Source organism: Ipomoea triloba, chromosome 4, assembly GCF_003576645.1.
Source record: "Ipomoea triloba cultivar NCNSP0323 chromosome 4, ASM357664v1".
Classification (NCBI taxonomy): Eukaryota; Viridiplantae; Streptophyta; class Magnoliopsida; order Solanales; family Convolvulaceae; genus Ipomoea; species Ipomoea triloba.
In genome coordinates this window covers 35,744,944-35,772,634 of record NC_044919.1, presented here as the reverse complement: position 1 = coordinate 35,772,634, position 27,691 = coordinate 35,744,944, and the positions used below count along the sequence as shown (strand labels likewise).

Here is a 27,691-nt window from a genome sequence, read left to right as displayed (position 1 = left end):
TTTATAATCATTCCTGGATAACCAAACCGCTTCGAAACGAACCGGGTAAATATTGCTATCAAGAGGTCTGGCCGCCTCTTCAATTAAGATAATGGAGTTGTGGTCGGAGCATAAACGAGGTAGCACCACAACCTTAGCTTCGGGGAAGGCCAACTGAGCCTCGATGTTTCAAAGGACTCTGTCAAGTCTCCTTATTTGCACAATTTTACTCCTCACAAACTGAAACCAAGTAAATTAATGATTGAATACAGAAAATGAATTCTAATTTTAATTTGATTATTATTTATTGTCAAATGCCAAACTTAGACCAACCAGTATAAATTACATTTAAAAAAAGAGTACACCTAGGTGCACTCAATCAAACATAGTCACATCACTATAAAATATCTCGAATCAGGTCAGAACACCGTCCGTTTACAACAGAGCTCCTCGGTCTTCTCTCCTCCACTGTTCTTTCTCTCGGCGAGTTGAGCGAAGGTAACTCCCTCTCTCCAGGACTGTTCCATAAATAAGATTTGATCGACGATAACATGAAATTATACTAGGATTTTAGTTTCGTCTCTTCGTTTGATGATTTTAACTTCATAGCGGTCTGTATTTATGCTACAGATCTTGAATCACTGTCTTTTTTCTTTTTTCTTTTTTTTTTCTTTTTTTTTAAAATGAGATTTGATGAATTGCGTTTTTTTATTTTATTTTTTGCATCTTAAGATGAATGCTTAGATCTGTATATGAAGCGAACTTTTTATTTGGTTTGCTTATAGATCTGTTAATAAATGAAGTTAATGTGTTATTTTGTCAATTTTAATAATTTGATTCATATTGACTGTATTTATTTTTCAAGTTCTCGCTGTTCACATTACATTCATATACTTTGAAACACATGCATATGCAACGGTTTTCTGCATTTTCTGTTTATAAATGGGAATATGTATCATGTATGTGTGTGTAATTATTTATACGATTACGTGCGTGTTATGTTAGTTCTTTTCATACGCACTTATTTATGCTTTATTTCAACACTTTACTAAAACTCAAATGGTACTTTTGCGAGATCATGATAGAATTGTGTATCAATAGGGAAGAAAGTAAGAAGTAAATTCGAATTAACTCATTGCTAAACTTGGGCATTCAATTGAATAAATTTGAAATCTTAACTACTATGCACACCTTGTTGCAATAAGAAAGTTCAATTTAGCATTGAGCCTTTTTTTTTTTTAAAATGATTTTGACGGAATGGAATGCTGTGCCACTACTCCTTAATGTGCTATACTGGGCCTTTGAAGTTACACTTCTATTGGGTCTAATTGCAGTAGTCTACTAGTCTCAATTATTAGTGCTTTGAATAATAACATGTTCGGTGAATGAACTTTGATTTTTTCAGGAGTTTGATATAGAACAAAATGGCTGATATTCACCAGCACCTCACTGTTGCTCAGAAGGTTGCTTACCAGCTTCATCTAAGTTCAAGTCTTTCTCAAGATGCTCAAGCATCCTTTGGCGGATTGCAAAGACCTGCTGTGTATCATAGGCATTCTGCTTATGGAAACTACTACAATGCAGGACTCAAGTCTTGCCAAGCCTCCCAGGATCTGTCACTGATAACTGCAAATGCTTCACCAGTTTTTGTGCAGGCTCCTGCAGAGAAAGGATTTTCAAGCTTTGCTATCGACTTTCTCATGGGTGGAGTTTCTGCTGCCGTTTCAAAGACTGCAGCTGCCCCTATTGAGCGTGTAAAACTTCTGATTCAAAATCAAGATGAGATGATTAAGGCTGGAAGACTCTCTGAACCTTACAAGGGAATTGGAGATTGTTTTGGTCGAACTATTAAGGAGGAAGGAATTGTTTCATTGTGGAGAGGAAACACTGCTAATGTTATCCGTTACTTCCCTACCCAGGTCAACAATTTTATTCTAGGCTGTAATATGCATTGATGTTAGTAATGGAGTATTACCTAATAATATTTTTCTAATATCTATGTGTAGGCATTGAACTTTGCTTTCAAGGACTACTTCAAGAGGCTCTTCAACTTCAAGAAGGACCGTGATGGCTACTGGAAATGGTTTGCTGGAAACCTTGCCTCTGGTGGTGCTGCTGGTGCTTCCTCTTTACTCTTTGTGTACTCTTTGGATTATGCTCGTACTCGTTTGGCTAATGATGCCAAGGCTGCGAAGAAGGGAGGTGATAGGCAGTTCAATGGTTTGGTTGATGTCTATAGGAAGACTCTTGCTTCTGATGGCATTGCTGGACTCTACCGTGGTTTCAACATTTCATGTGTTGGTATCATTGTGTATCGGGGGCTGTATTTTGGATTGTATGACTCCATTAAGCCAGTTGTCCTGACGGGAAATTTGCAGGTTTGTTCTTCTCTAATTTCATATTTTAGGCTGGTTCTCTATTCCACAGTATGTTCTATTTTTGGCATCTGATATTCTTGTCAAATAGAACTAATTTGCATTATGCGTGCTCAATCCCCTTAGTTGGACCTGTTGGAGTAATAATCATGCAAACTTTTAGTACTCTATGAATGGGAAATACCATAAGGATTTTCTCATATGTCCTTTATAAACACATAGCTGCTTGCTTCTTTTTCATGGCCTTGTTAAAGGGTTAGGTTATCCTGCTGTGTTGATAGTTTGCTCATCTTATTATTTTTTGTTTTTGTAAAACACTATCCCCAATTCAGATTGTTGAACTGTGAGTTGCTTTGGAACTCATAAATGTTTTCTAATTCCTAGTTTGGGGTTCCTACCTTACAAACTGAAGTAAAAAAACTTCATATACTAATTCTAATACTTACAAATACTTATATTCTTTACAGGATAGTTTCTTTGCTAGCTTTGCTCTTGGATGGCTCATTACAAATGGTGCTGGCCTTGCTTCTTACCCAATTGATACAGTTCGTAGACGAATGATGATGACATCTGGTGAAGCTGTCAAGTATAAGAGCTCTCTAGATGCCTTCTCTCAGATCCTCAAGAATGAGGGTGCCAAATCCCTCTTCAAGGGTGCTGGTGCAAACATCCTCCGTGCCGTTGCCGGTGCTGGTGTGTTAGCAGGATACGATAAGCTTCAGGTGATAGTTTTTGGAAAGAAGTATGGTTCTGGCGGGGCATAAGTTGAAGTGCGGCATCTTGAGATGGTGATGAAAATATGAGTTACAGTTGACGAATTATTAAAGTTGAAATACTACCCATCCATTTTGAATAACTCATTTTTTGAGGGGGCTTGAGCCCAAAATTTTCTCTAGCCTACTATTGAGGATACTTCATTTTTGCAGACTTAGTGCTGAAGAGATTACAGATTTTAGCAATTTATTTTGGTCTTGCAGTGTAATGCTGCTTTATGTTACATTATAATCTTATATTTATTATATTATAATCTTATATTTATGCATTTAGTTTTGGGTGTTGTTTTTTTTCCCTTTGATTTTTTCATTTACAGATTTTTAAATTTTTGTTGGATTGTTGCTGTTGTTTATCTGTTTCTGATCATAGCTACTGCAATTCCTTCTTCAAAGTATCTGCTATCCAATCTTTCAGTCTATATTTTCAACTTCTAGTTCTTTGCTTATGTAGTTATGTTTTTCCCAAGTTTAAAAAGTTGATGAATCTGCTAGTTATTGATATGGTTTGGCGAATTATTATACTATAAGTTACATTTTTAATATATTGAAGGTGTAAATTATTGTGTAGATCATGGTCTACATAACTATGTGTACCATGAATGTAATATACATTTTTAATATGAATTATTTTCATTGTTGATCCTACGAGTATGAGGCCATTTCTACATTTCAGATTTAGTTCTACGACTTTTAACTTTCTACCACATTTGATCTTTCCGATCAGATTTCGCCATTTCGGCCACGGGTGCCGGTGACCATTTTTTGGTGAGTGAATTATTTTAAAGGATAAATTTATTTTTTTTATATTAAAAAAAGAAAACAAAAAAAAAAAAAACAAACAAATTTCCCAAAACCCTTTCTTCTTCCCCCTCATCCCTCGCAGCGCTCTTCCCTGGTGGCAAAAATAGAGGAAGAACTGGCGAGGAAATGGAGAGAGGCGTCGGTCGTTTGCTGAATGTTAACGCCGGAGCTACTTCGACAATCTGCCATGCTACCAGGGAGGCCGGAGCTACTTCGACAATCTGCCATGCTACCAGGGAGGAGTTGAAGGTTTGACCGATGGAAGGAGTAGAGGGGAGAGAATGCCGCCAGTGGTCAAGGAAGAAATAAGTTTTGACATGGTTATTGAATTTGTAAAAAAAATGAAATTTTTTAAAAATACTACATAAATTGTACTTTTTAAAAAAAAAAAAAGTTCAAGTATTATATGTATATATATGTGTGTGTATATATAAATCGGTGACTTATTAAACTTTTTTTTTTTTTCAAAAACTATTATGAAGGCTATGAAGTTAAAAAGGGAAAAAAAGTGTTCAACAATTTGTTTATGAACACAATTTGTTCAACAATAAATATTCTACGTGTTCGTGAACATTATTAAACGAAAACAAACGAGCTTGTTCACGAACACTAATAAACGAACACAAACGAACTTGTTCGCGAACACTTAGCAAACGAGCTTACCACTGTTCAGGCTCTATTCATTTATTAACCGAGCTCTAAATTTTGTTTGTTAATATTCGTTTACCTTAATAAACGAACGCTTACCGAGCTCGAACACCAGTAGTTTGTCGAAAGCTCTGTTCGCTAACAACCCTAATTGTATTAAGGTAATTAACATTTAACTATGCAATGCAGCGCATAATATTTAAATAATTTTATTGTTGATACTTGATAGGACTTCAAAAAGTAAATTAAAATGATGAAATCAAGCAATTATCATTGCGTAATGCCGAAATCTATAAAATAGTAAAAACACAAACACAATGAAATTGCATGTATTATTTAGAGATTTGTGAAATAGCTCATTGGGGACAGAAGTTTGGGTGGTGTTGGAAAGAGTGGAAAAATAGAGTTAATATTATGGAGGAGTAAGTCTAGGGTGATGGTAATTGAGGTTGAGTTGTTGCCGTGTTAGTTGTTGGTATAGAAGGACCGAAAGGTTTACGGTTCAAAAAGTTCAAAGGGGTTTGTCAAAAAAAAAAAAAATGTTGAAAGGGGCAGCTGGCAATGGGGCCTATCGTTAATAATTCATTATATGTATAGCTGGCCGACCGGACAAAGATTCGAAGCAAAGCCGAAGCCGAAATTAAACATTTTTCACCAAATCAATCAATCTCTCACAGGCCACAGCACCCATACCTACTTCACCAATGACGCTTTTTGAGAATGATGATGATTCATCGTCATTCTTTGACCTCTTTACTGAGAATTTGCCATCTCCGGGACTGGCGCCACCACCATATGCTGCCTCTCCCTCTCCCACGAGGTGGTTGTTCAACCATGGCGGTCTCACCGGGAACCCTGTTACGGAGATGGGGACCGACGAGAATGCTGCGGCGGCAGCGTTGACGGAGTCGGAAATGAATGAAGAAGGTGTTAATCATCCACAAAGAGATTCTGATAATCGCTCTGTTAATACAGAGTGCGATTCGCTGTTCGATATGGAGGGAGGAATGGTGATGAGCCCCCAATTTATGGGCTTTTCTGGTGATGAACCGTTGTTCCTTACGCCCGACATGGTGATGAGCACGAGTCCCACAAGGACGAACTACTTTCCCCCGCCGTCCGGTGATTCCATCGGAAATTCCAATCCATTGGCGGAAGGAGTGATGGAGAGTTCGCCAATGATGAAAAGACTGATTTATTTAAAATTAAGTAGTTGTTCTAAGTTAAGGCGTTTGCCAGAGCTATGCCAACTCAGCTTGCTACCATGTCTGCTCAGCTGGGAACGGTACTCTGGTGTGACACCATGTCTGCTCAGCTGGGAACGGTACTCTGGTGTGACACCATGTCTGCTCAGCTTGGAATGCCTGTGTCAGAATTTGGTTATAGAGTTAGGGAATGGAGAACAAATATTAAAAATGCGCCTAAATGTGAAGCTCAAGCCGGCCTATTTACAAGTTGATTTTTCCTCGGAAAATAGCAATGCTATTTGCAGTTCGCAAGCACTTAAGGTAGAAAGCCGGGGAGGGATGATAATGGAACGGATCTCAGTTAATCATCAATGGAGGTATGCATTCTGCTCAAAAATGCATCCTTGGAGTGTGATTTTAGAGTTACTGGATGTGGTGGTAAGGCTGCTGTTGTATTTAGGGGAAAACAATTATTCCTTTGGCATTTCGGTCTCCTCCTCCTCCTCCTCCTCCTCCGTTAATACAAAGATGCACTCGTTGCTCTACTTTGAAAGGACGTTCCTAGAAATGCAGCATCTGAATAGTTTGGAAAGGCAGTTTCTAGACCACTTTGAGAGACTTGTTCAGACAGGGGTTGCAGAGTTACTGAGTGGGGAAGAAATCAAGCTGCAGTATTTACAAGAAGGAGAAGTTGGTACTGCCTCCCAAAAGAATCATAGTGTTAGCATTTTGCCACCGCTACTTGAAGCAGAATGCAGGATGATGCAACTGCTTGGTAAGAGACGTCGTGATATTCTTAAAGGTGAGCTATCATATATTTTATGGGGTAGTAGTTTCTTGGTATACAGAGGTGGTTTTGTTTTTGCTTACTTGCATACTTTCTCACAGACACCTTTGTTTTTCTTGAATCTCCCTCCATTGTGCAGTTAGCTCATCTACATTCAAGCGAGCACGCCGCGACTTTGGCATCACTAGACGCTCTTTAGAAGAAGTTGGTTCTGCCTCAGAAGAGAATCATACTGCTCAATATAATGCTGCAGGGACGGGAGGGATGTTGCTGCAGCAGGAGGACTCATCTTCTGAACCCCACATTCCCGAATCCAGTGCAACAAATGAAGAAAGAAATGTTGTTGAGTTTAAAAGCATTGATGCCAAAGGTGGAAACAGTAGTTCAGACAAAACCAACACTATCAGCAGGTGGGAGAAAGATCATGGAATTACCCGCCAGCTTCTTCAACAAATGTTTGGTAAGAGTCGCGATGCTGCTGCTAAAACTCTTGAAGGTGAGCTAACACTACAGTTTTATCATATATTTGATGTGGTAGTGTTGGAGGATGAAGCCATTAGGAGAAAAGTATCAAAAGGATAGTAGTGTCATTTACTATGTCTCCATCTTCTTCCCCTATATATATACACTCACACTGTTATGCATTTTCTGATTTCACTCTATAATCTTCACTCATCAATACAACACTCATTTTCCTTCTTTGTTATCTGCTGTGCATATTCTAACAGGTAGTATTCAATATTTTCTTAGTGTATAGATAAATAGGTGGTTATTGCTTCAATACATACTTTCTCATAGACTGCTTTTCTTTAATCTCCCATTATATTATATTATATTGTGCAGTTAGCACATCTACATTGAAGCGAGCATGTCGGGACTTTGGCATCAATAGATGGCCAAATCACAAGGGAAAAAGGCCCAATAATTGCTCTCTCAACCAAAAACAAGCTGTTAAGAAACATAAAGGAATTCAACCATCTCTTGCTTTGCCTCCTGAAGAAGCTACAACTACACTCCAAGGTAATAGCATCATGTCCGTAAAGGTAACCTATGAAGATAATACCATAAGGTTTCCGCTCCCATCCTCCTCAACTTTGAAATATTTGGAGGAGCAATTGGAGACAAGGTTGAAAATATGTCTAGAAAATTTTTCTATCATGTATCAAGATGAAGAAGCTGACTGGATTTCACTAACGTGTGATTTGGATTTGATGTATGGTATGAATGTGTTGAGATCATCTGGCAAGACAGTAGTCAAAATGAAGATCAAGCCAAATTTTGGCTGATCCGTGGATGGATACAGGGCTTCATTTTGCTCCTTTCATTCTCCCCACCTACTAGCATTTCTTCCTTTTTGGTGTTCACTATTCTAGGTTTGTTTTTGTAACTTGTATGCCGTTTTCTTCCCCTTGTACTTTTTGTAATATGATGAGTACACTATAACATACTCTCGGCAATGGTTTGCACTTATTGCATGATCCCTTTTCAAAAAATATTCGATGGCATGATAGTGGGATTCTTATCTGCCAATCTCTACTTTGATTGAAGAAAAAAGACCATCAACTAACATGCCATGTATTACAACTTTCTTTTTCTATGTGATGGGTTGGGTATAGCCGTATAGGCAGTTTGGTGTTCAACCTCGAGCTTGACCCATTTTAGTACATGATTTCAAGACACGATACTGGTTTATTTTTGGAAGTCACAGCTTAAATGATTGAGTTCCAAGTTTAGGTGATTATTTTCCTATTTTTACAATCAATCAATTTGAAATTAAAGTGCACAATTTGAGTGATTTACTTTCATAATTTCGATCAAGTACTCTAATTAAGAGGTGCAATCGGGTTTCACTAAACCACAAACCACAAAGTCTTTTGGCAAAAATAAATGAAGTTAATGTATTATTTTGTCAATTTTAATGATTTGAATTCATATTGACTACGGAGTATTTAGTTTTCAAGTTGTCGCTGTTCACATTTCATACGTATTCTTTGAAACACATATGCAACGGTTTTCTGCATTTTCTGTTTATTGTTGCTGTTGTTTATCTGTTTCTGATCATAGCTACTGCAATCATTACTTTTGGATAATAGAGATGCTATTCCATAAGGAATGGAATATGCAAGGAAAAGAATAGAAATTGTATTCTATTGTTTGGTTCGCGGGAGGAATAGACTTTAGGAATTATATTACAGTGTTTGGTTGGTTTAAGGAATAAAAATTGAATATGTTTTAAAAGAAATAAATACCCTTATAAAATATATAGTAATAATAATAATAATAATAATAATAATAGAGTTTATATTAATAACAATAATAAGGAGGAGGAGGAGGAGAAGAAGAAGAAGAAGAAGAAGAAGAAGAATAATAATAATAATAATAATAAGAAAAACTGAATAGTAATAATAATAATAGTAATAATAATACAAAATTATATATAATATATATATTTTTTAAACACAAATGTGAGTTTTTAATCCCACATCGGTAACTCATGAAGATGAGCTCATTTGAGCTCCTCTATATAAGAGAAGCATGACTTCTCTTTTGAAATTAACATTAGGATGAGGAAGCCGCAAAGAGTCAAAAGCTCCTTCACTTAAGGAACTTTAACTGTTCTTAGTTCTAAGTTTTTTTTTTAATAATATAGGGGCATTTTGGGAAAAGGGAGATCTTTTTACAAAACGCCATAAGTAAAATTGGAAATAGTAACTTTAGGCTATTCCAGAGGTCTAGGAATCTCTATTCTCCTTGCAAGCGGGGTCTAGGAATCTCTATTCTCCTTGCAAGGGGAATAGATCATTCAAAAAGCGAAATATGCCTATACCAAACAACGGAATAGGCCTATTACGCGAATCAAACATGCCATCAAAGTATCTGCTATCCAATCTTTCGGGGCACTTATATTTACGAGGGGCACTTATAAAACAATTACTTGCACAAAAGTTTGAGTTATTTACAAAAATGCCACAACATCGTTTTTTTTTTAAAAATACTTTTGATTCGTTTATCTGGACACGTAGACGTTCTCAATATATTATATATATATATATATGAATTTGATGACTTATTTAATTTAAATAATTTTATTGTTGATAGGATTTTAAAAAATAAATGAAATCTAGCAATTATCCATGGAATTCATTGGATAATGCCAAAATCTATAAAGTAGTAAAAACAAAATGAAATTGCATGTATTATTTAGAGAGTTGTGAAATAGCTCATTCCGGTGGTGTTGGAAAGAGTGGGAAAATACAGTTAATATTTTATGGTGGAGTAAATATAGGGTGATGGTGATTGAGGTTGAGTTGTTGGCTTGTTGCCTTGTTGGTATTGAAGGAGCCAAAGGTTTAAGGTTCAAAGGGGTTTGTGAAAAAAAAAGGTTCAAAGGGGCAGCAGCCGGCAATGGCGTCATCATATCGTTAATAATTGGTTATATTATATATATAGATATAGATGGGCGACCCGACGCTAATCTAATCCACAAGTCAACAAAGATCCCAAGCAAAGCCAAAGCCGAAATTAAACATCGTTACATTTTCCACCAAATCAATCCCACAGCAAATTCAGCAATGACACTTTTTGAGAATGATGATGATGATGCATCATTGTCTGCTGAAAATTTGGCATCTCCGGGACTGGCGCTACCATATGCTGCCTCTCCGTCTCACACGAGGTGGTTGTTCAACCATGGCGGTCTCACCTGGAACCCTGTTACGGAGATGGGGACCGCAGAGAATGCTGCTGCGGCGTCGTTGAGGGAGTGGGAAATGAGTGAAGGTGGTGTTAATCGTCCACAAAGATATTCTGTTAATACAGAGTGCAATTTACTGGTCGATATGGCGGGAGGAATGATGATGAGCCCCCCAAGGCCAGGGATGAGTTTTTCTGGTGAAGAAGCGTTATTCCTTAGGCCCGACATGGCGGGAGGAATGATGATGAGCATGAGCCCCCCAAGGATGAACTACTTTTCCCCGCCGTCCGGTGATTCCATCGGAAATTTCGATCCATTTACATTGTGCAATTTTGCAGATCATAGTGAGGCTCAAGAGTTAGAGAATAGGAAGGGAATGATGATGCGGCCAACTTGTATAGAAGAAGTTGATGCTGGCCGTGCCAGTGCCTTGGGACAGAATCAAAGCCTTGGCATTTGGCCAGCAGCACAAAACATGGGAGGTAGGGGTGTTCAAACTCAGCAAATTTTCTTTTTCCAACTGACAAAGTTCAATTAATCGTTTTTTAAGAGAACTTTTTTCTGGTTAAATTGGTTCGGCTAACCGATTACACACCCTAATGCGAGGTTAAAGTTGGTGATCACTCTGTTAATAATTGGCGGGAGGAATGATGGCGAGTTCGCCAACCATGAACTATTCATTGACGTCCGATGATTTCCATTACCTAGGAGGGAGTTTTGACCCATATAGATTGCGGGATAATGGAGTGTATAGTGTGGTTCATGAGTTACAGGATGTGAAACGAGTAGTGAAGGTGACTTATTGATTTCTTGTACTGGGTACTGAGCTTTTCTTCCCCGAGAAATTTAATCAGAATATGGCTATAAAGTTAGTTGAGTTTCTTGAAATCGAAGCAATATTGCCGCTGGCGTATATACATGTTCTTTCCTTGGAAAATAAGTATTTTGTGGTAGACCTTAAGTATATTTTTTCTTAAAAGAGATTGAGGAGTTAAAGGGTAATTTTTGCATTCCGCAAACACTTGCAAGAATCAAGATGAGGAGTTTGGAATGCCTGTGTCAGAATATTGTTATAAACCAGAGGGCCGCCGGGAAGAGGCGGCGTTGCTGTCGAGGGCTCTCGGCGGAGGTAGAGGCGGAAGCAGTCGGCAGATCCAGAGAGGCAGAGGCGGCGACGGAGGCGGAGGCGGCCACTGGCGAGTTGCAAACGGGCAGCAGCGAGCAGATTAGGAAGAAGAAATCAAGGGTAAAGTAGTCTTCACAATCCAACTTTTCTACCCAACATCACCGGAAAACAAAATCCTCCTAGGGTGTAGCTAGGATTTTGTTTTCCTCCAAAATGAGGAATTGTAGTTCCAATGGAAAACAAGTTATAATGAACCAAACATAGGGAGTGAGCAATTTCTTTGATTTTGAGGAACCCACTTCCCATGGAATTGCACTTCCTGCGAACCAAACATGCCCTTAGAGTTACGGAGTGGAGAACAAATATTTATAATGCGCCTAAAGATCATGGAATTACCCGCAAGGTTGTTGAACAACTGTTTGGTAAGAATTTTCATGATGCTTCTAAAGCTATTAAAGGTGACCTATCAGTTTTATCAAATATTTTATGGGGCAGTAGTTTCTTAGTATACAAAGGTGGTTTTTGATTGCTTGAATAGTTTCTCACAGACAACTTTGTGTTTTCTTGAATCTGGTACCACCATTGTGCAGCGTTGGGACTTTGGCATCACTAGAAGAAGTTGGTACTGCCTCGGAAGAGATTCATACTGCTGACATTTGGCCTGCAGGGAGCCAAAAGCTGAGTTAACTTGGATGAAAAGTACAGGGTTAGAGATAAATAAATTATATACTCCCTCCGTCCCGAAATAGATGTCTCATTTGCTTTTTGCACGCTTTTTAAGAAATTAAAGTAAATGTGATATGCTTTCCAATAATGCCTCCAACTTTTTCACTTTTGGAAATAAAAGCAATAAAGAAATAAAAAGTCATAAGGGTAAAGTGGGAAAAGTAGAATGATGGTGATGTTCAATTTTAGAAAGAGGACAACATTTTGGGACAAACTAAAAAGGAAAGTAAGACACATAAAATGGGAAAGAAGGAGTATATATATACATGTAATCAAAGTTTAGTTAAATTGGATGGCAAGTTAAAACTTTGATTTAAAGGAGGTCAAAAGTTTGGTTCTTGTTGCTTGTGCTATTTCTATTTTGTTATAAATATTTTTTAAATAAAGTTTTGATTTTTTACCCATATCCCACAATATTTATACTTATGCTTTTAGTGTTTTTTTCAAACTATCTCTTTTGTATTAATCTTTCGCTTCCAATAATTTTTTTTTATCCATCCCTGTTCTGAAGCCCACATTCCCGAATCCAGTGCAACAAATGAACAAAGAAACAATGTTGTTGAGTTAAATAATAGCATTGATGCCAAAGGTGGAAACAGTAGTTCAGACAAAACTGACACTATCAGCAGGTGGGAGAAAGATCATGGAATTACCCGCAAGGTTCTTCAACAACTGTTTGGTAAGAGTCGTGATGATGCTGCTAAAACTCTTAAAGGTTAGCTAACACTACTGTTTTATCATATATTTGATGTGGTAGTATTCAATATTTTTTTAGTGTATAGATTGATAGGTGGTTATTGCTTGAATATATACTTTCTCATACACACATTTGCTTGTCTTTAATCTCTCATTATATTATATTGTGCAGTTAGCACATCTACATTCAAGCGAGCATGTCGGGACTTTGGCATCAATAGATGGCCAAATCACAAGGGAAAAAGGCCCAATTGCTCTCTCAACCAAAAACATGTACAAGCTGTTAAGAAGCAGAAAGGTATTCAACCATGTCCTGCTCTTCCTCTTCTAGAAGCCACAAATACAAGCCAATGTAACAGCACAATGTCTGCGAAGGTAACCTATAAAAATGATACCATAAGGTTTCCACTCTCATCCTCCTCAACTATCAAATATTTGGAGGAGCAATTGGAAACAAAGTTCAAAATATCACTACAAAATATGTCTATCAAGTATCAGGATGAGGAAGATGAGTGGATTACCCTGATGTGTGATTCGGAATTGATGCACGGTTTGGATGTGTTGAGATCATGTGGCAAGACCGTAATCAAAATGATGGTCACCCCCAAATTTGACTGATCGATCTATGGAAGGACTTCATTTTGCCCCTCTTCTTTCCCCTACTTACTTCCATTTCTTCCTTTTGGTGTTGGAACCATTCTAGGTTTGTTTAGTAACTAGTTTTATGTGTTTTCTTCCCTTTGTACTCTTTGTAATGTTATACGTACAATATAATATACTCTTGTCCTGACGGGAAGGTTAGAGGTTTGTTATTTTCTAATTTCATATTTTTGGGTGGTACTGGTTCTTTCTCTTTTCAACGAATGTTCTACTTTTGGCTTCTTTATGCTACATTCTAATTTTGTGATTGTGACATCATGAAAAAGCAAAAAGTCTCAAAGTTGAAATTTGAAAACGTACGGCAATTAAACAAGAGAGACTTAAAATCTATCCTTTATGCTAAATTAAAGATGATTTTAGAACATCCAGTTGAGCTCACATCCAAAGCATATGCAATTCAATCTTTCTTGCTTGAATAAGAGAAATTGTACCTCATTGAACAAATAGAGCATATGAACATTTTTTTAAACATAATGTCTACATTTAAAGCACATAATTCATCTATTCATGCACCAAAGTTTTTGAAGTCCATGTATTATTATTATTATTATTTTAATTTAATAGTGTGATTAACCAATAGTCATTGTCATCGTTGACAACCCTTGAATTGCTACCATTGTCATTAGTTTTTTTATAAAAAAAATGTTTATTATTGTCATCAACCGAACCCAAATTCGAATCAAAGATATAAGAAGATGAAGAAGCTATGAAATGATAATATATTTTTTTTTCTTTTATTAAACTTTTATTTGGTTTTTTTTTTTGGGGTAATTTGTGAAAGAAGCAAGAAAATTGTTGACCTAGAGACTAATCTTGTTTACAAGGAAGAAATAAGTTTTGACATAGATATTGATATTGTTAAAGAAAAATGAAAAATTTTAAAAATACTACATAGATTGTACTTTTTACCATATGTGTGTGTGTGTGTGTATATATATATATATTGATGACTTATTTAGCTTTTTTTCTTTCAAGAAATATTATGAAGGCTATTAAGTTAAAAAAAAAAGGGAAAAAGTGTAGAAATTTTGAAATGATTGTCCTAACTTTGAAACAACATATAAGCAAACATTATACCGTGGACAGTCTCGAAATGGTGTTGTATTAAGGTAACTAGCATTTAACTATGCAATGCACGACATAATCTTTAAATAATTTTATCAAAGTGTTGTATTAAGGTAACTAGCATTTAACTATGCAATGCACGACATAATATTTAAATAATTTTATTGTTGATAGTACTTCAAAAAGTAAATTAAAATGATGAAATCAAGCAATTATCATTGCGTAATGTCAAAATATATAAAGTAGTAAAAACACAACGGAATTGCATGTATTATTTAGAGATTTGTGAAATAGCTCATTGGGGACAGAAGTTTGGGTGGTGTTGGAAAGAGTGGAAAAATAGAGTTAATATTATGGAGGAGTAAGTCTAAGGTGATGGTAATTGAGGTTGAGTTGTTGCCTTGTTGGTATTGAAGGAGCCAAAGGTTCAAAGGGGTTTGTCAAAAAATAAAAATAAAAGGTTCAAAGGTTCAGAGGGGTTTGTGAAAAAGACAAAAGGTTCATCGAATCGTTAATAATTCAATTCCTTATTATATATAGATAGATTCATCGTTAATAATTGGTTATATTATATATATAGACGGGCGACCCGACGCTAATCTAATCCACAAGTCAACAAAGATCCCAAGCAAAGCCGAAATTAAACATTATTACATTTTCCACCAAATCAATCTCTCTCTCACAGCAATGAGACTTGTTGATGCATCATCGTTCATTGACCCCTCTGCTGAAAATTTGCCATCTCCCGGACCCGGACTGGCGGAACAAGCTCAATCGCGACCATATGCTGCCTCTCCTTCTCCGACGAGGTCGTTGATCAACCATGGCGGTCTCACCTGGAACCCTGTTACGGAGGGAGATAGGAACCGCCGAGAATGCTGCTGCTGCGGCGTTGACGGAGTCGGAAATGAGTGAAGAAGGTGAGACTAGTGTTGTCCATCATCTACAAAGTGATTCTGATAGTCACTCTGTTAATACAGAGTGCGATTTGCTGTTCGATATGGCAGGAGGAATGATGATGAGCCCCCCAAGGCCAGGGATGAACTTTTTTGGTGAAGAAGCGTTGTTCCTTACGCCCGACATGGGGGGAGGAATGATGATGAGCACGAGTCCCCCAAGGATGAACTACTTTTCCCCGCCGTCTGGTGATTCCATCGGAAATTCCGATCCATTTACATTGTGCAATTTTGCAGATCATAGTGAGGCTCAAGAGTTAGAAAATAGGAAGGGAATTATGATGCGGCCAACTTGGAAGCAGCAGCCGTGTGTTGATGCTGGCAGTGGCAGTGCCTTGGGACAGAATCAAAGCATTGGAATTTGCGCAGAAAACACGGGAGGGACGGTGCAACAAAGCTGCTGGGGTAGTCATCCACAACCACAAACAAGTGATGATGACTCTGTTAATAATGTAGATGAGTGGTTCAAATTGGCGGGAGGAATGATGAACTATTCATTGCCGTCCCATGATTCCCTTCCCCTAGGCCTAGGAGGAAGTTTTGACCCATATAGCTTTTGGGATGATAGAGGGTATAGTGTGGGTGAGATGCATAAAAGGGAAAGAATAATGACTCTAACGGTTTCAGAACTTTTCTCCAACAAGGACTTTTTGTTGAATATTTCTGTACAGGTAATGGAAAAAGGATTGCCGGTGGCGCATAGATATGCTAATATTTTATGGGAATGTAAGTGGACAACCATCACTTTAAGAGAAGGTAATTATAAATTAAGGATGAAGGGATGGCAGATTGAATCAAAATCAGTTACTCATCCACCAAGAAGTGGTCAATGTTGGGTGGAAAGTAGAGTCGCCCTGCTTGAATTTTCCAACAAGGAGTCTTCCAACAGTGTGCAAGCAATTATAGGGTCCATAGAACTTCAGCATCGGAATAGTAAGAAAAGGCTGTCGCTAGACAAACCTTAAGAGGTTAGCTGCAGAGTTTGAAAAGAGTGACAACCTTGAGAGGCTTACTGCAGTGTTAGAAAGGAGTGGTAGTGTTGAGTTAAATAATAGAATTGATGCCAAAGGTGGAAACAGCAGTTCAGAGAAAACCGACACTATCAGCAGGTGGGAGAAAGATCATGGTATTACCCACCAGGTTCTTCAACAACTGTTTGGTAAGAGTCGCGATGATGCTGCTGAAACTCTTAAAGGTGAGCTAACACTACAGTTTTATCATATATTTGATGTGGTAGTATTCAATTTTTTCTGTGTGTATAGATAGATAGGTGGTTATTGCTTCAATATATACTTTCTCATACACACATTTACTTTTCTTTAATCTCCCATTATATTATATATTGTGCAGTTAGCACATCTACATTCAAGCGAGCATGTCGGGACTTTGGCATCAATAGATGGCCAAATCACAAGGGAAAAAGGCCCAATTGCTCTCTCAACCAAAAATATGTACAAGCTTTTAAGAAGCATAAAGGTATTCAACCATGTCCTGCTTTGCCTCCTCTACAAGCCACAAATACAAGCCAATGTAACAACACAATGTCTGTCAAGGTAACCTATAAAAATGATACCATAAGGTTTCCGCTCTCCTCCTCCTCAACTATCAAATATTTGGAGGAGCAATTGGAAACAAAGTTGAAAATATCACTAGAAAATTTTTCTATCAAGTATCAAGATGAGGAAGATGAGTGGATTACCCTGACCTGTGATTCGGAATTGATGCACGGTATGGAAGTGTTGAGATCATGTGGCAAGACTGTAATCAGAATGATGGTTACCCCCAAATTTAACTGATCTGTGGATGCAGGCCGGACTTCATTTTGCTCCTTTCCTTCTCCCCTACCTACTTGTATTTCTTCCTTCTGGTGTTGGAACTATTCTAGGTTTGTTTAGTAACTGGTTTCATGTGTTTTCTTCCCTTTGTAATGTTTTATGTACAATATAGCATACTCTTGTCCTGACTAGAAGTTTAGAGGTTTGTTCTTCTCTAATTTCATATTTTAGGCTGGTACTGGCTCCTTCTCTTTTCCAAAGAATGTTCTACTTTTGGCATCTGATGTTTCTGTGGAATAGAATTTATTTGCATTACACTTGGTCAATCCCCTTTATTGTAGTAATAATAATAATAATAATGCCAGCTTACAGTACTCACTAATGGTTATTTCATATGCCCTACTTGTATATACATAGCTGTTTACTTCTTTCTAATGGCTTTATTACAGACTCAGTATACTCATTACTATGAATCAGATCGAATTTCTTGGGTTAAGGCTATCCTGCTGTTTTCATATTTTTGCTCATCAATCATCATTAAAGTTAATTGAAATACTACCTACCCATTCTGAATAACTCATTTTTGAGGGGGCTTAGGCTTAGCTTGACCCCAAAATTTTCTCCACGCTATTCTTGAGGATACTTTATTTTTGCAGACCAAGTGCTGAAGAGCTTATAGATTTTAGCTATTTATTTTGGACTTGCATTGAATGGCTTCTTTAGGCTGCATTCTAATTTTGTGATTGCGAAGTCGTGAAAAAGAATAAATCTGGCTTGGAGGGAGAAGTTAGAAACTAGAAAGTCTCAAAGTCAAAATTTAAAAACAACAATGAGTTATTACCCAATATAGTCCTTGACTATAGTGGTTTTACTCAATTTAGTCCTAAGTGACTTTTTGTACTTGGGTCACACTTGTGTGAGACCGTCTCACGGATCCTTATTCATGAGACGAATCGGGTCGGGTCAATGCACCATGCAAATGTCACACTTATATGTGCAAATGTCACACTTATATGCTCAAATATAACACTAATCAAGAATACAATTTTTGTTACTTATTAGAGAAAAAGTAATACATTTTTCATAATAAGTAATGTTGACAAGTGCCCCTCACTTATAAGGGCAAATATAATACTTTTGTAGAAAAATGTAATACTTTTAAATCGAAATGTAAAAGTATTGTATTTTTCCTTAAAAGTATTACATTTACCCTTATAAGTAACAAAAATTTTATTCATGATTAGTATTACATTTGAGCATATAAGTATGACATTTGTGCATATAAGTGTCACATTTACATCTTGACCCGACCCGTCTCATGGTGAGACGGTCTCACACAAGTTTTTGCCTTTGTACTCTATTTAGTCCTCGACTTTAATGGTTTTACACACTTTAGTCTCTGTTAAGAATTCCGTTTGTTAGCTGTTAAAGTAAGGCTAACATGATAATTTCATTTCCTTTTTTATTTTTTATCAGATTAATTATCTTTCCTAATTTTCCTCCCTCTTCTTCATCATTGATGCAATTTCTCCCTCCCTTCATCAAGCCCTAGAAAATGCTGCAAACACTTGGGCATTTTCGAATTCCGATCTATTTTCAAATGAATCCAAACAGAAGCATTTTTAGTTAATTTCAAATGAATCCAAACACAAAGTAATTAACAAATAGTAAGTAGCAATTAGCATTAACACTAATGAATCCAAACCCAAGCAATTAACATTCTTCATGGAGTATCAAAAACTAACAGCAAGAAAAAAGAGAAAAGTTTCCAATACTCACGCATGCAATCATGCAATCAAAATTAAAACTTATCCTCAAAAAGTACAAAACTAGAACAAACTGAATCATAAGCCAGAATTTATTTTGCTTTCTATTTTTCTGGGAAAAATGTTTGTGTTAATTGTTCATGATTGCAGATTGTAAACAATCTGTATATATAACTCTAAGTTATTAATGATTATGTGCTTGCATGAGTTAATTAAAAAGTGTTGTACAGTCTTGACAAATTAAACATGAAAAGGGTAGCTTAATTGATCTATGATGTAAATGATCAACCAAAAACAAAATGAAAAGAATAAAAATACTGTCATTGTGTGTAAGATTTTTATTGCCTGTAGTTTCTGAAGAGCGTTTCCTATCCACAACATATACATGACTTAGCCCTTTCATTTCTCTCAAACAGATTATGGAAATGAAAATCACATTCAAGGAAAAGGGAGAAAAGATTCCAGGAGTTTTGCAGGAGGGAGGGAAATTAGGAAAGATAATTAATATGATAAAAAAGATAAAAAGGAAATGAAATTACCATGTTAACCTTACTTTTAACAGCTAACAAACGGAATTCTTAACAGAGGACTAAAGTGTGTAAAACCATTAAAGTCGAGGACTAAATAAAGTACAAAAAGTCACTTAGGACTAAATTGAGTAAAATCACTATAATCGATGACTATATTGTGTATTAACTCAAACAACAATTAAACAAGAGAGACCTAAAATTGATCATTTGTTATGTTATTAACGTCACGGGGATGAAAACATAAAGAGAAAGGAAGAAAGACTAATAGTTGGAACATGAAAAGAAGAACACACTGGGTTTGCTTGAGACCCAAAACTCACTTAGACCATTTTTGGGATTAAATTTCTGCTTTTCTTATTCTAAATAATACTCCCCTTTTATAGGGTAAAATACAACTCATACAATGGCTAAATAAGCTAAGTAATTTGCTGAAATCTTCCAATTTACTTCTAAATATTTAACTACCTAAATTAATTCGAAGACTAAGAATAATAACTTAAATAACTATTTAGTAATTTCTAAATAATTATTTATTAGTTTCTAAATAATTATTTAGTAATTACAGTTCAAGCCCCAAAGCACACCTAGTTTAGTATTCTCAAAATAATTATTTAGTAATTTATTATTATATAAACTATGTAATATAATAAAATAAGACTTTCCAGCATGTTTGTGTCAAATTAAAAATGACTTTAGAACACTAATTGAGCTCCCATCCAAAACATATGCAATTCAATATTTTTTGCTTGAATAAGAAAAATTGTACCTCATTAAACAAATAGAGATCCTTTTAAACATAATATCTACATTTAAAGCACATAATTTGAAACAAAGATAGAAGAAGACGATGAAGCTATGAAATGATAACATTTTTTTTCTTTTATTACATTTTCATTTGATTTTTTTTGGGGTAATTTGTGATAGAAGCAAGAAAATTGTTGACCTTGCTAGACATCAACCTTGTTTACAAGGAAGAAATAAGTTTTGACAGGGATATTAAATTTGTTTTTTAAAAAATGAAAATTAAAAAAATACTACATAGATGGTAATTTTTAACTTATTTAACTTTTTTTTTTTCAAAAATAATATGAAGGCTAACTTTGAAATGATTGTCCTAATTTTGGAACAACATAAGCTGGCATTATACCGTAGATCGTCCCAAAATAGTATTGTATTAAGGTAACTAGCATTTAACTATGCATTGCACCGCTTAATATTTAAATAATTTTATTGTTGATAGGACTTAAAAAAAAAAAATTAAGTGGATAAATCAAGCAATGCATGATTATTCAATGCGTAATGTTGAAATCTATAAAGAGGACCAAACTATGGTTGAAAAAATTGCTAGGGCGCTCGGAGGTGCCTAGACATGGATTAATTGGAGCCTAGGCCCGCGTATTTTTTATTTTTTAAAAATTTGTTTAAATTTTATAAAGACCTTCTGGTCTAGTGGCACCTGGTTACACCCCACATAGGAAGGGTGAACAATTTGGAGTTATTTTGCTCAAAACGTAAAATAACTCATTTAAAAAAGAATGGAACAATAGCTAATTGACCGAATAAGCGGTCGGCAGTCCGCCAGCCGCCTAGACCACCGATTATGGTGATACATTAGGCAGTTGGGGATTTTTGCAATACCTGTCAAAACACAACATGTATTATTTAGAGATTTCTAAAATACCTCATTGGAGACAAAACTTTAGGTGATGTTGGATAGAGTGAGAAAAATAGATTTATGAGAGAGAATAAAAGTTGAGAATAAGAAGTGAGGGTACATGTTGCATTTTTCATAATATTGGTGGAGTAAAAATATAGGATGATGGTGATTGAGGTTGAGTTGTTGCCTGTTGGTATAGAAGGACCCAAAGGTTTAAGGTTCAAAAGGATCAGAGGGGTTTGTCAACAAAACAAAAGGTTCATCGTTAATAATTCCTTATTATATATTAGATTCATCGTTAATAATTGGTTATTATATATATAGATGGGAGACCCACGCTAATCTAATCCACAAGTCAACAAAGATCCCAAGCAAAGCCGAAATTAAACATTATTACATTTTCCACCAAATCAATCTCTCTCTCACAGCAATGGCACTTGTTGAGAATGATGATGCATCATCGTTGATTGACCCCTCTGCTGAAAATTTGCCATCTTCGGGACTGGCGGAACAAGCTCAACCGCCACCATATGTTGTCTGTCCCCCCCCCCCCCCTAGGTGGTTGTTCAACCATGGCGGTCTCACCTGGAACCCTGTTACGGAGATGGGGACCGCCGAGAATGCTGCTGCTGCGGCGTTGACGGAGTCGGAAATGAGTGAAGAAGGTGAGACTAGTGTTGTTCATCATCTAGAAAGAGATTCTGATAATCACTCAGAGTGCGATTTGCTGTTGGATATGGCGGGAGGAATGATGATGAGCCTGAGCCCCCCAAGGCCAAGGATGAACTTTTCTGGTGAAGAAGCCGCGTTGTTCCTAAGCCCCAATTTCCACGCCCACATGGGGATGGGGGGAGGAATGATGATGAGCATGAGCCCCCCAAGGATGAACTACTTTTCCCTGCCGTCCGGTGATTCCATCGATCCATTTAGATTGTGGAATTTTGCAGATCATAGTGAGGTTCAAGAGTTAGAGAATATGAAGGGAATGATGATGCGGCCAACTTGGAAGCAGCAACAGCAGCAGCTCTGTGCCTTGGTACAGAATCAAAGCCTTGGCATTTGGGCAGCAGAAAACATGGGATTAGGAGGGACGGTGCAAACAAGTGATGGTGACTCTGTTAATAATGTAGATGAGTGGTCCCAATTGGCGGGAGGAATGAACTATTCATTGCCGTCTGATGATTCCCATTCCCTAGGAGGGAGTTTTGACCCATATAGATTGCGGGATGATGGAGAGTTTAGTGTGGTTCATGAGTTACATGATGTGAACCCAGTAGTGGAGCTGGCGCATTTGTATGTTGTAGTGGGTATTGAGCTTTTCTTCCCGGAGAAAGTTTCTCAGGATATGGCTATAAAGTTATTTGAGTGTCTTGAAATGGGAACAATATTGCCGGTGGAGTATATAAGTGTTGTTTCCTGGGAAAATAAATATATTGTGGTAGACCTTAAAGCAGAGAGCTGGGGAGGGATTATGGAACAAATCTCAGTTGATTATCCACAAATAAGTGATCAAATTGATGAGCAAGTCTACTATATACGGCAGTTGCCCCCCTTAATTATATGTTGTTTAGAAGAGGTTGAGTTTGAGGTTGAGGTTGAGGAGTTTAAGTGTAATTNCCCCCCCCCCCACTAGGTGGTTGTTCAACCATGGCGGTCTCACCTGGAACCCTGTTACGGAGATGGGGACCGCCGAGAATGCTGCTGCTGCGGCGTTGACGGAGTCGGAAATGAGTGAAGAAGGTGAGACTAGTGTTGTTCATCATCTAGAAAGAGATTCTGATAATCACTCAGAGTGCGATTTGCTGTTGGATATGGCGGGAGGAATGATGATGAGCCTGAGCCCCCCAAGGCCAAGGATGAACTTTTCTGGTGAAGAAGCCGCGTTGTTCCTAAGCCCCAATTTCCACGCCCACATGGGGATGGGGGGAGGAATGATGATGAGCATGAGCCCCCCAAGGATGAACTACTTTTCCCTGCCGTCCGGTGATTCCATCGATCCATTTAGATTGTGGAATTTTGCAGATCATAGTGAGGTTCAAGAGTTAGAGAATATGAAGGGAATGATGATGCGGCCAACTTGGAAGCAGCAACAGCAGCAGCTCTGTGCCTTGGTACAGAATCAAAGCCTTGGCATTTGGGCAGCAGAAAACATGGGATTAGGAGGGACGGTGCAAACAAGTGATGGTGACTCTGTTAATAATGTAGATGAGTGGTCCCAATTGGCGGGAGGAATGAACTATTCATTGCCGTCTGATGATTCCCATTCCCTAGGAGGGAGTTTTGACCCATATAGATTGCGGGATGATGGAGAGTTTAGTGTGGTTCATGAGTTACATGATGTGAACCCAGTAGTGGAGCTGGCGCATTTGTATGTTGTAGTGGGTATTGAGCTTTTCTTCCCGGAGAAAGTTTCTCAGGATATGGCTATAAAGTTATTTGAGTGTCTTGAAATGGGAACAATATTGCCGGTGGAGTATATAAGTGTTGTTTCCTGGGAAAATAAATATATTGTGGTAGACCTTAAAGCAGAGAGCTGGGGAGGGATTATGGAACAAATCTCAGTTGATTATCCACAAATAAGTGATCAAATTGATGAGCAAGTCTACTATATACGGCAGTTGCCCCCCTTAATTATATGTTGTTTAGAAGAGGTTGAGTTTGAGGTTGAGGTTGAGGAGTTTAAGTGTAATTTTTGCATTCCGCAAACACTTAGAAGCAACAGCAGTCTCGATAGTCTGATCTTGCTTGGTTCTTGTAAGCCAGACCTACCAGGTGTGACACCCTGTCTGCTCAGCTTGGAATGCCTGTGTCAGAATATGGTTATAGAGTTAGGGAATGGAGAACAAATAATAATAATGCGCCTAAATGTCAAGCAGGCAGCCGCATATTTAGAAGTTGATTTTTCCTCAGAAAAGAATTATGCTGTTTGCAGTTCGCAAGCACTTGAGCTTGAAAGCTGGGGAGGGATGATAATGGAACGGATCTCAGTTAGTCACCGATGGCAGTTTGCATTCTGCTCAAAAACGCATCGTTGGAATGTGGTTTTGGAGTTACTGGATGTGGTAGTAAGGCAGCTGTTGTATTTAGGGACAAACAATTATTCCTTTGGCATTTCGGTAAATGATGATCGCTCCTCCTCCTCCTCCGTTAATACGAAGATGCACTCGTTGCTCTACTTCGAAAGGACGTTCCTAGAAATGCAGCATCTGAATAGTTTGGAAAGGCAGTTTCTAGACCACTTTGAGAGGCTTGTTCAGACAGGGGTTTTAGAGTTACTGAGTGGGGAAGAAATCAAGCTGAGGTATTTACAAGAAGAAGAAGAAGAAGAAGTTGGTACTGCCTCCAAAAAGAATCATAGTGTTAGCATTTTGCCAGCACTACTTGAAGCAGAATGCAGGAGGGGAGGGAATGGGATAATGCAACTGGACTCACCATGTGAAGGCCATATTCCCAAATCCAGTGTAACGGATGAAGAAAGAAACGTTGTTGGGTTGAAAAGAATTGATGCCATAGGAAACATCTCAAAGAAAAAAGACATCATCTGGTGGCAGAAAGATCATGGAGTTACCCGCAAGGTTGTTGAACAACTGTTTGGTAAGAGTCTTCATGATGCTGCTAAAGCTCTTAAAGGTGAGCTATCAGTTTTATCATATATTTTATGGGGTAGTAGTATTCAGTAGTTTCTTAGTATACAGAGGTGGTTTTGTTTTTGCTTGCTTTAATAATTAGTTTCTCACAGACACCTTTGTTTATCTTGAATCTCCCTCCATTGTGCAGTTAGCCCATCTACATTCAAGCGAGCACGTCGAGACTTTGGCATCACTAGACGCTCTTTAGAAGAAGTTGGTACTGCCACGGAAGAGAATCATACTGCTGACATTTGGCCTGCACCTGTAGCACAATATAATGCTGCAGGGACAGGAGGGATGTTGCTGCAACATGAGGACTCATCTTCTGAACCCCACATTCCTGAATGCAGTGCAACAAATGAAGAAAGAAATCATGTTGTTGAGTTAAATAATAGCATTGATGCCAAAGGTGGAAGCAGTAGTTCAGACAAAACCGACACGATCAGCAGGTGGGAGAAAGATCATGGAATTACCCGCCAGGTTCTTGAACGACTGTTTGGTAATAGTCGCGATGATGCTGCTAAAACTCTTAAAGGTGAGCTAACACTACAGTTTTATCATATATTTGATGTGGTAGTATTCAATATTTTCTTAGTGTATAGATAGATAGGTGGTTATTGCTTGAATATATACTTTCTCATAGACACATTTTCTTTTCTTTAATCTCCCATTATATTATATTGCACAGTTAGCACATCTACACTCAAGCGAGCATGTCGGGACTTTGGCATCAATAGATGGCCAAATCACAAGGGAAAAAGGCCCAATTGCTCTCTCAACCAAAAACAAGATATACAAGCTGTTAAGAAACATAAAGGTATTCCACCATGTCCTGCTCTGCCTCCTCTAGAAGGCACAAATACTAGCCAATGTAACAACACAATGTCTGTGAAGGTAACCTATAAAAATGATACCATAAGGTTTCCGCTCTCCTCCTCCTCAACTATGAAATATTTGGAGGAGCAATTGGAAACAAAGTTGAAAATATCACTAGAAAATTTTTCTATCAAGTATCAAGATGAGGAAGACGAGTGGATTACCCTGACCTGTGATTCGGAATTGATGCACGGTATGGAAGTGTTGAGATCATGTGGCAAGACTGTAATCAGAATGATGGTCACCCCCAAATTTAACTGATCTGTGGATGCAGGACTTCATTTTGCTCCTTTCCTTCTCCCCTACCTACTTGTATGTCTTCCTTCTGGTGTTGAAACCATTCTAGGTTTGTTTAGTAACTGGTTTCATGTGTTTTCTTCCCTTTGTAATGTTTTATGTACAATATAACATACTCTTGTCCTGACTGGAAGTTTAGAGGTTTGTTCTTCTCTAATTTCATATTTTAGGCTGGTATTCTACCTTTGGCATCTGATGTTTCTGTGGAATAGAATTTATTTGCATTACACTTGGTCAATCCCCTTTATTGGAGTAATAATAATAATGCCAACTTACAGTACTCAATAATGGTTATTTCATATGTCCTTGTATATACATAGCTGTTTACTCCTTTCTTTCCTTGTATATGCATTGATGTTAATAATGGAGTATTACCAAATAATATTTTTCTAATTTCATATTTTAGGCTGGTTCTCTATTCCACAGTATGTTCTATTTTTGGCATCTGATATTTTTGTCAAATAGAACTTATTTGCATTATGCGTGCTCAATCCCCTTAGTTGGAGTAATAATCTTGCAAACTTTCAGTACTCCATGAGATGGGAAATACCATAAAAAAAATTTCATATGTCCTTTATAAACACATAGCTGTTTGCTTCTCTTTCATGGCCTTGTTAAAGGGTTAGGTTATCCTGCTGTGTTGATAGTTTGCTCATCTTATTATTTTTTATATTTGTAAAACACAATCCCCAATTCAGATTGTTGAACTGTGAGTTGCTTTGGAACTCATAAATGTTTTCTAATTCCTAGTTTGGGGTTCCTACCTTACAAGCTGAAGTAAAAAACTTCATATACTAATTCTAATACTTATATTCTTTACAGGATAGTTTCTTTGCTAGCTTTGCTCTTGGGTGGCTCATTACAAATGGTGCTGGCCTTGCTTCTTACCCAATTGATACAGTTCGTAGACGAATGATGATGACATCTGGTGAAGCTGTCAAGTATAAGAGCTCTCTAGATGCCTTTTCTCAGATCCTCAAGAATGAGGGTGCCAAATCCCTCTTCAAGGGTGCTGGTGCAAACATCCTCCGTGCTGTTGCCGGTGCTGGTGTGTTAGCAGGATACGATAAGCTTCAGGTGATAGTTTTCGGAAAGAAGTACGGTTCTGGTGGGGCATAAGTTCAAGTGTGGCATCTTGAGATGGTGATGAAAATATTGTTGGGAAAAATCCCACTGCCTGTGACAATTAAAAAACACAAGACCAACACGGTGCACAAATACGAGATAATACACAATAGCCCAAAAATAAATATGAACACAAGGAACACAAGATTTACGTGGAAACCCCAAAATGACGGGGAAAAACCACGGGCCACCAACAACAACAATTTCCACTATCACAAATCTCGGGTACAAAGTTTTAGGCTACCACGTGAGCCATACATCCACAAATCATCAAATACAACAACTCCTAGGCCAAAACATTCTTCAATATTCACAGGCTAAAAGGAATAATATCTCGTACTCAAAATATTCAATCTCCAAGACTAGGATAAAAATGAATACAAATATTACGAGATTATTCAAAAGATGCCTGGAATAAATACAAGCTGACCTCAAAATATTTGATGAAAAATAGTACCCAAGAGCTTCGGCAAATCCACGACAAAATAGCACGGCAAAACTGCACCAAAGATGAAGGAGAAAATGGTTTGTTCCTTCTGCTGATGAACCGCCGAACGCCAAAA

At 37.4% G+C, this 27,691-nt stretch overlaps 2 protein-coding genes and 1 long non-coding RNA gene across 5 annotated transcripts; all 3 read left to right on the top strand.

The window, feature by feature from the left end:
• Nucleotides 1–353: 353 nt before the first annotated feature.
• On the top strand, nucleotides 354–27,141 carry LOC116014915 (ADP,ATP carrier protein, mitochondrial-like). 2 transcript variants are annotated; one of them, XM_031254876.1, is made up of 4 exons: nucleotides 354–477; nucleotides 1,385–1,898; nucleotides 1,986–2,357; nucleotides 26,826–27,141. In XM_031254876.1, the coding sequence occupies exons 2-4, from the start codon at nucleotides 1,404–1,406 to the stop codon at nucleotides 27,120–27,122; spliced, it is 1,164 nt and encodes a 387-aa protein (XP_031110736.1). In that variant the 5' UTR covers nucleotides 354–477; nucleotides 1,385–1,403; the 3' UTR covers nucleotides 27,123–27,141. The 2 variants fall into 2 exon arrangements, with proteins under 2 accessions (XP_031110736.1, XP_031110735.1); XM_031254875.1 differs by lacking the exon at nucleotides 26,826–27,141 and adding an exon at nucleotides 2,822–3,400.
• LOC116014914 lies at nucleotides 5,102–26,130 on the top strand. Its single transcript, XM_031254873.1, has 4 exons — nucleotides 5,102–5,396; nucleotides 22,835–24,831; nucleotides 24,979–25,365; nucleotides 25,519–26,130. The coding sequence occupies exons 1-4, from the start codon at nucleotides 5,281–5,283 to the stop codon at nucleotides 25,965–25,967; spliced, it is 2,949 nt and encodes a 982-aa protein (XP_031110733.1). The 5' UTR covers nucleotides 5,102–5,280; the 3' UTR covers nucleotides 25,968–26,130.
• Nucleotides 10,473–13,637, top strand: LOC116014916. 2 transcript variants are annotated; one of them, XR_004097511.1, is made up of 5 exons: nucleotides 10,473–10,726; nucleotides 10,858–11,490; nucleotides 11,961–12,076; nucleotides 12,608–12,811; nucleotides 12,965–13,637. It is a non-coding gene; the product is annotated as an uncharacterized LOC116014916 (long non-coding RNA). The 2 variants fall into 2 exon arrangements; XR_004097510.1 differs by having other exon boundaries at nucleotides 10,473–11,490.
• Nucleotides 27,142–27,691: the final 550 nt, after the last annotated feature.

Bases quoted from the DNA above. Each gene is read 5' to 3' on its own strand.
- LOC116014914 (XM_031254873.1), top strand. From the start codon at position 5,281: ATGACGCTTTTTGAGAATGATGATGATTCATCGTCATTCTTTGACCTC. The intron at 5,397-22,834 runs GTGGTTGTTCAA...CCCCCCCACTAG, and splicing joins GCCTCTCCCTCTCCCACGAG to GTGGTTGTTCAACCATGGCG. The intron at 24,832-24,978 runs GTGAGCTATCAG...TCCATTGTGCAG, and splicing joins TGCTGCTAAAGCTCTTAAAG to TTAGCCCATCTACATTCAAG.
- LOC116014915 (XM_031254876.1), top strand. From the start codon at position 1,404: ATGGCTGATATTCACCAGCACCTCACTGTTGCTCAGAAGGTTGCTTAC. The intron at 1,899-1,985 runs GTCAACAATTTT...ATCTATGTGTAG, and splicing joins TCCGTTACTTCCCTACCCAG to GCATTGAACTTTGCTTTCAA. The intron at 2,358-26,825 runs GTTTGTTCTTCT...TATTCTTTACAG, and splicing joins TCCTGACGGGAAATTTGCAG to GATAGTTTCTTTGCTAGCTT.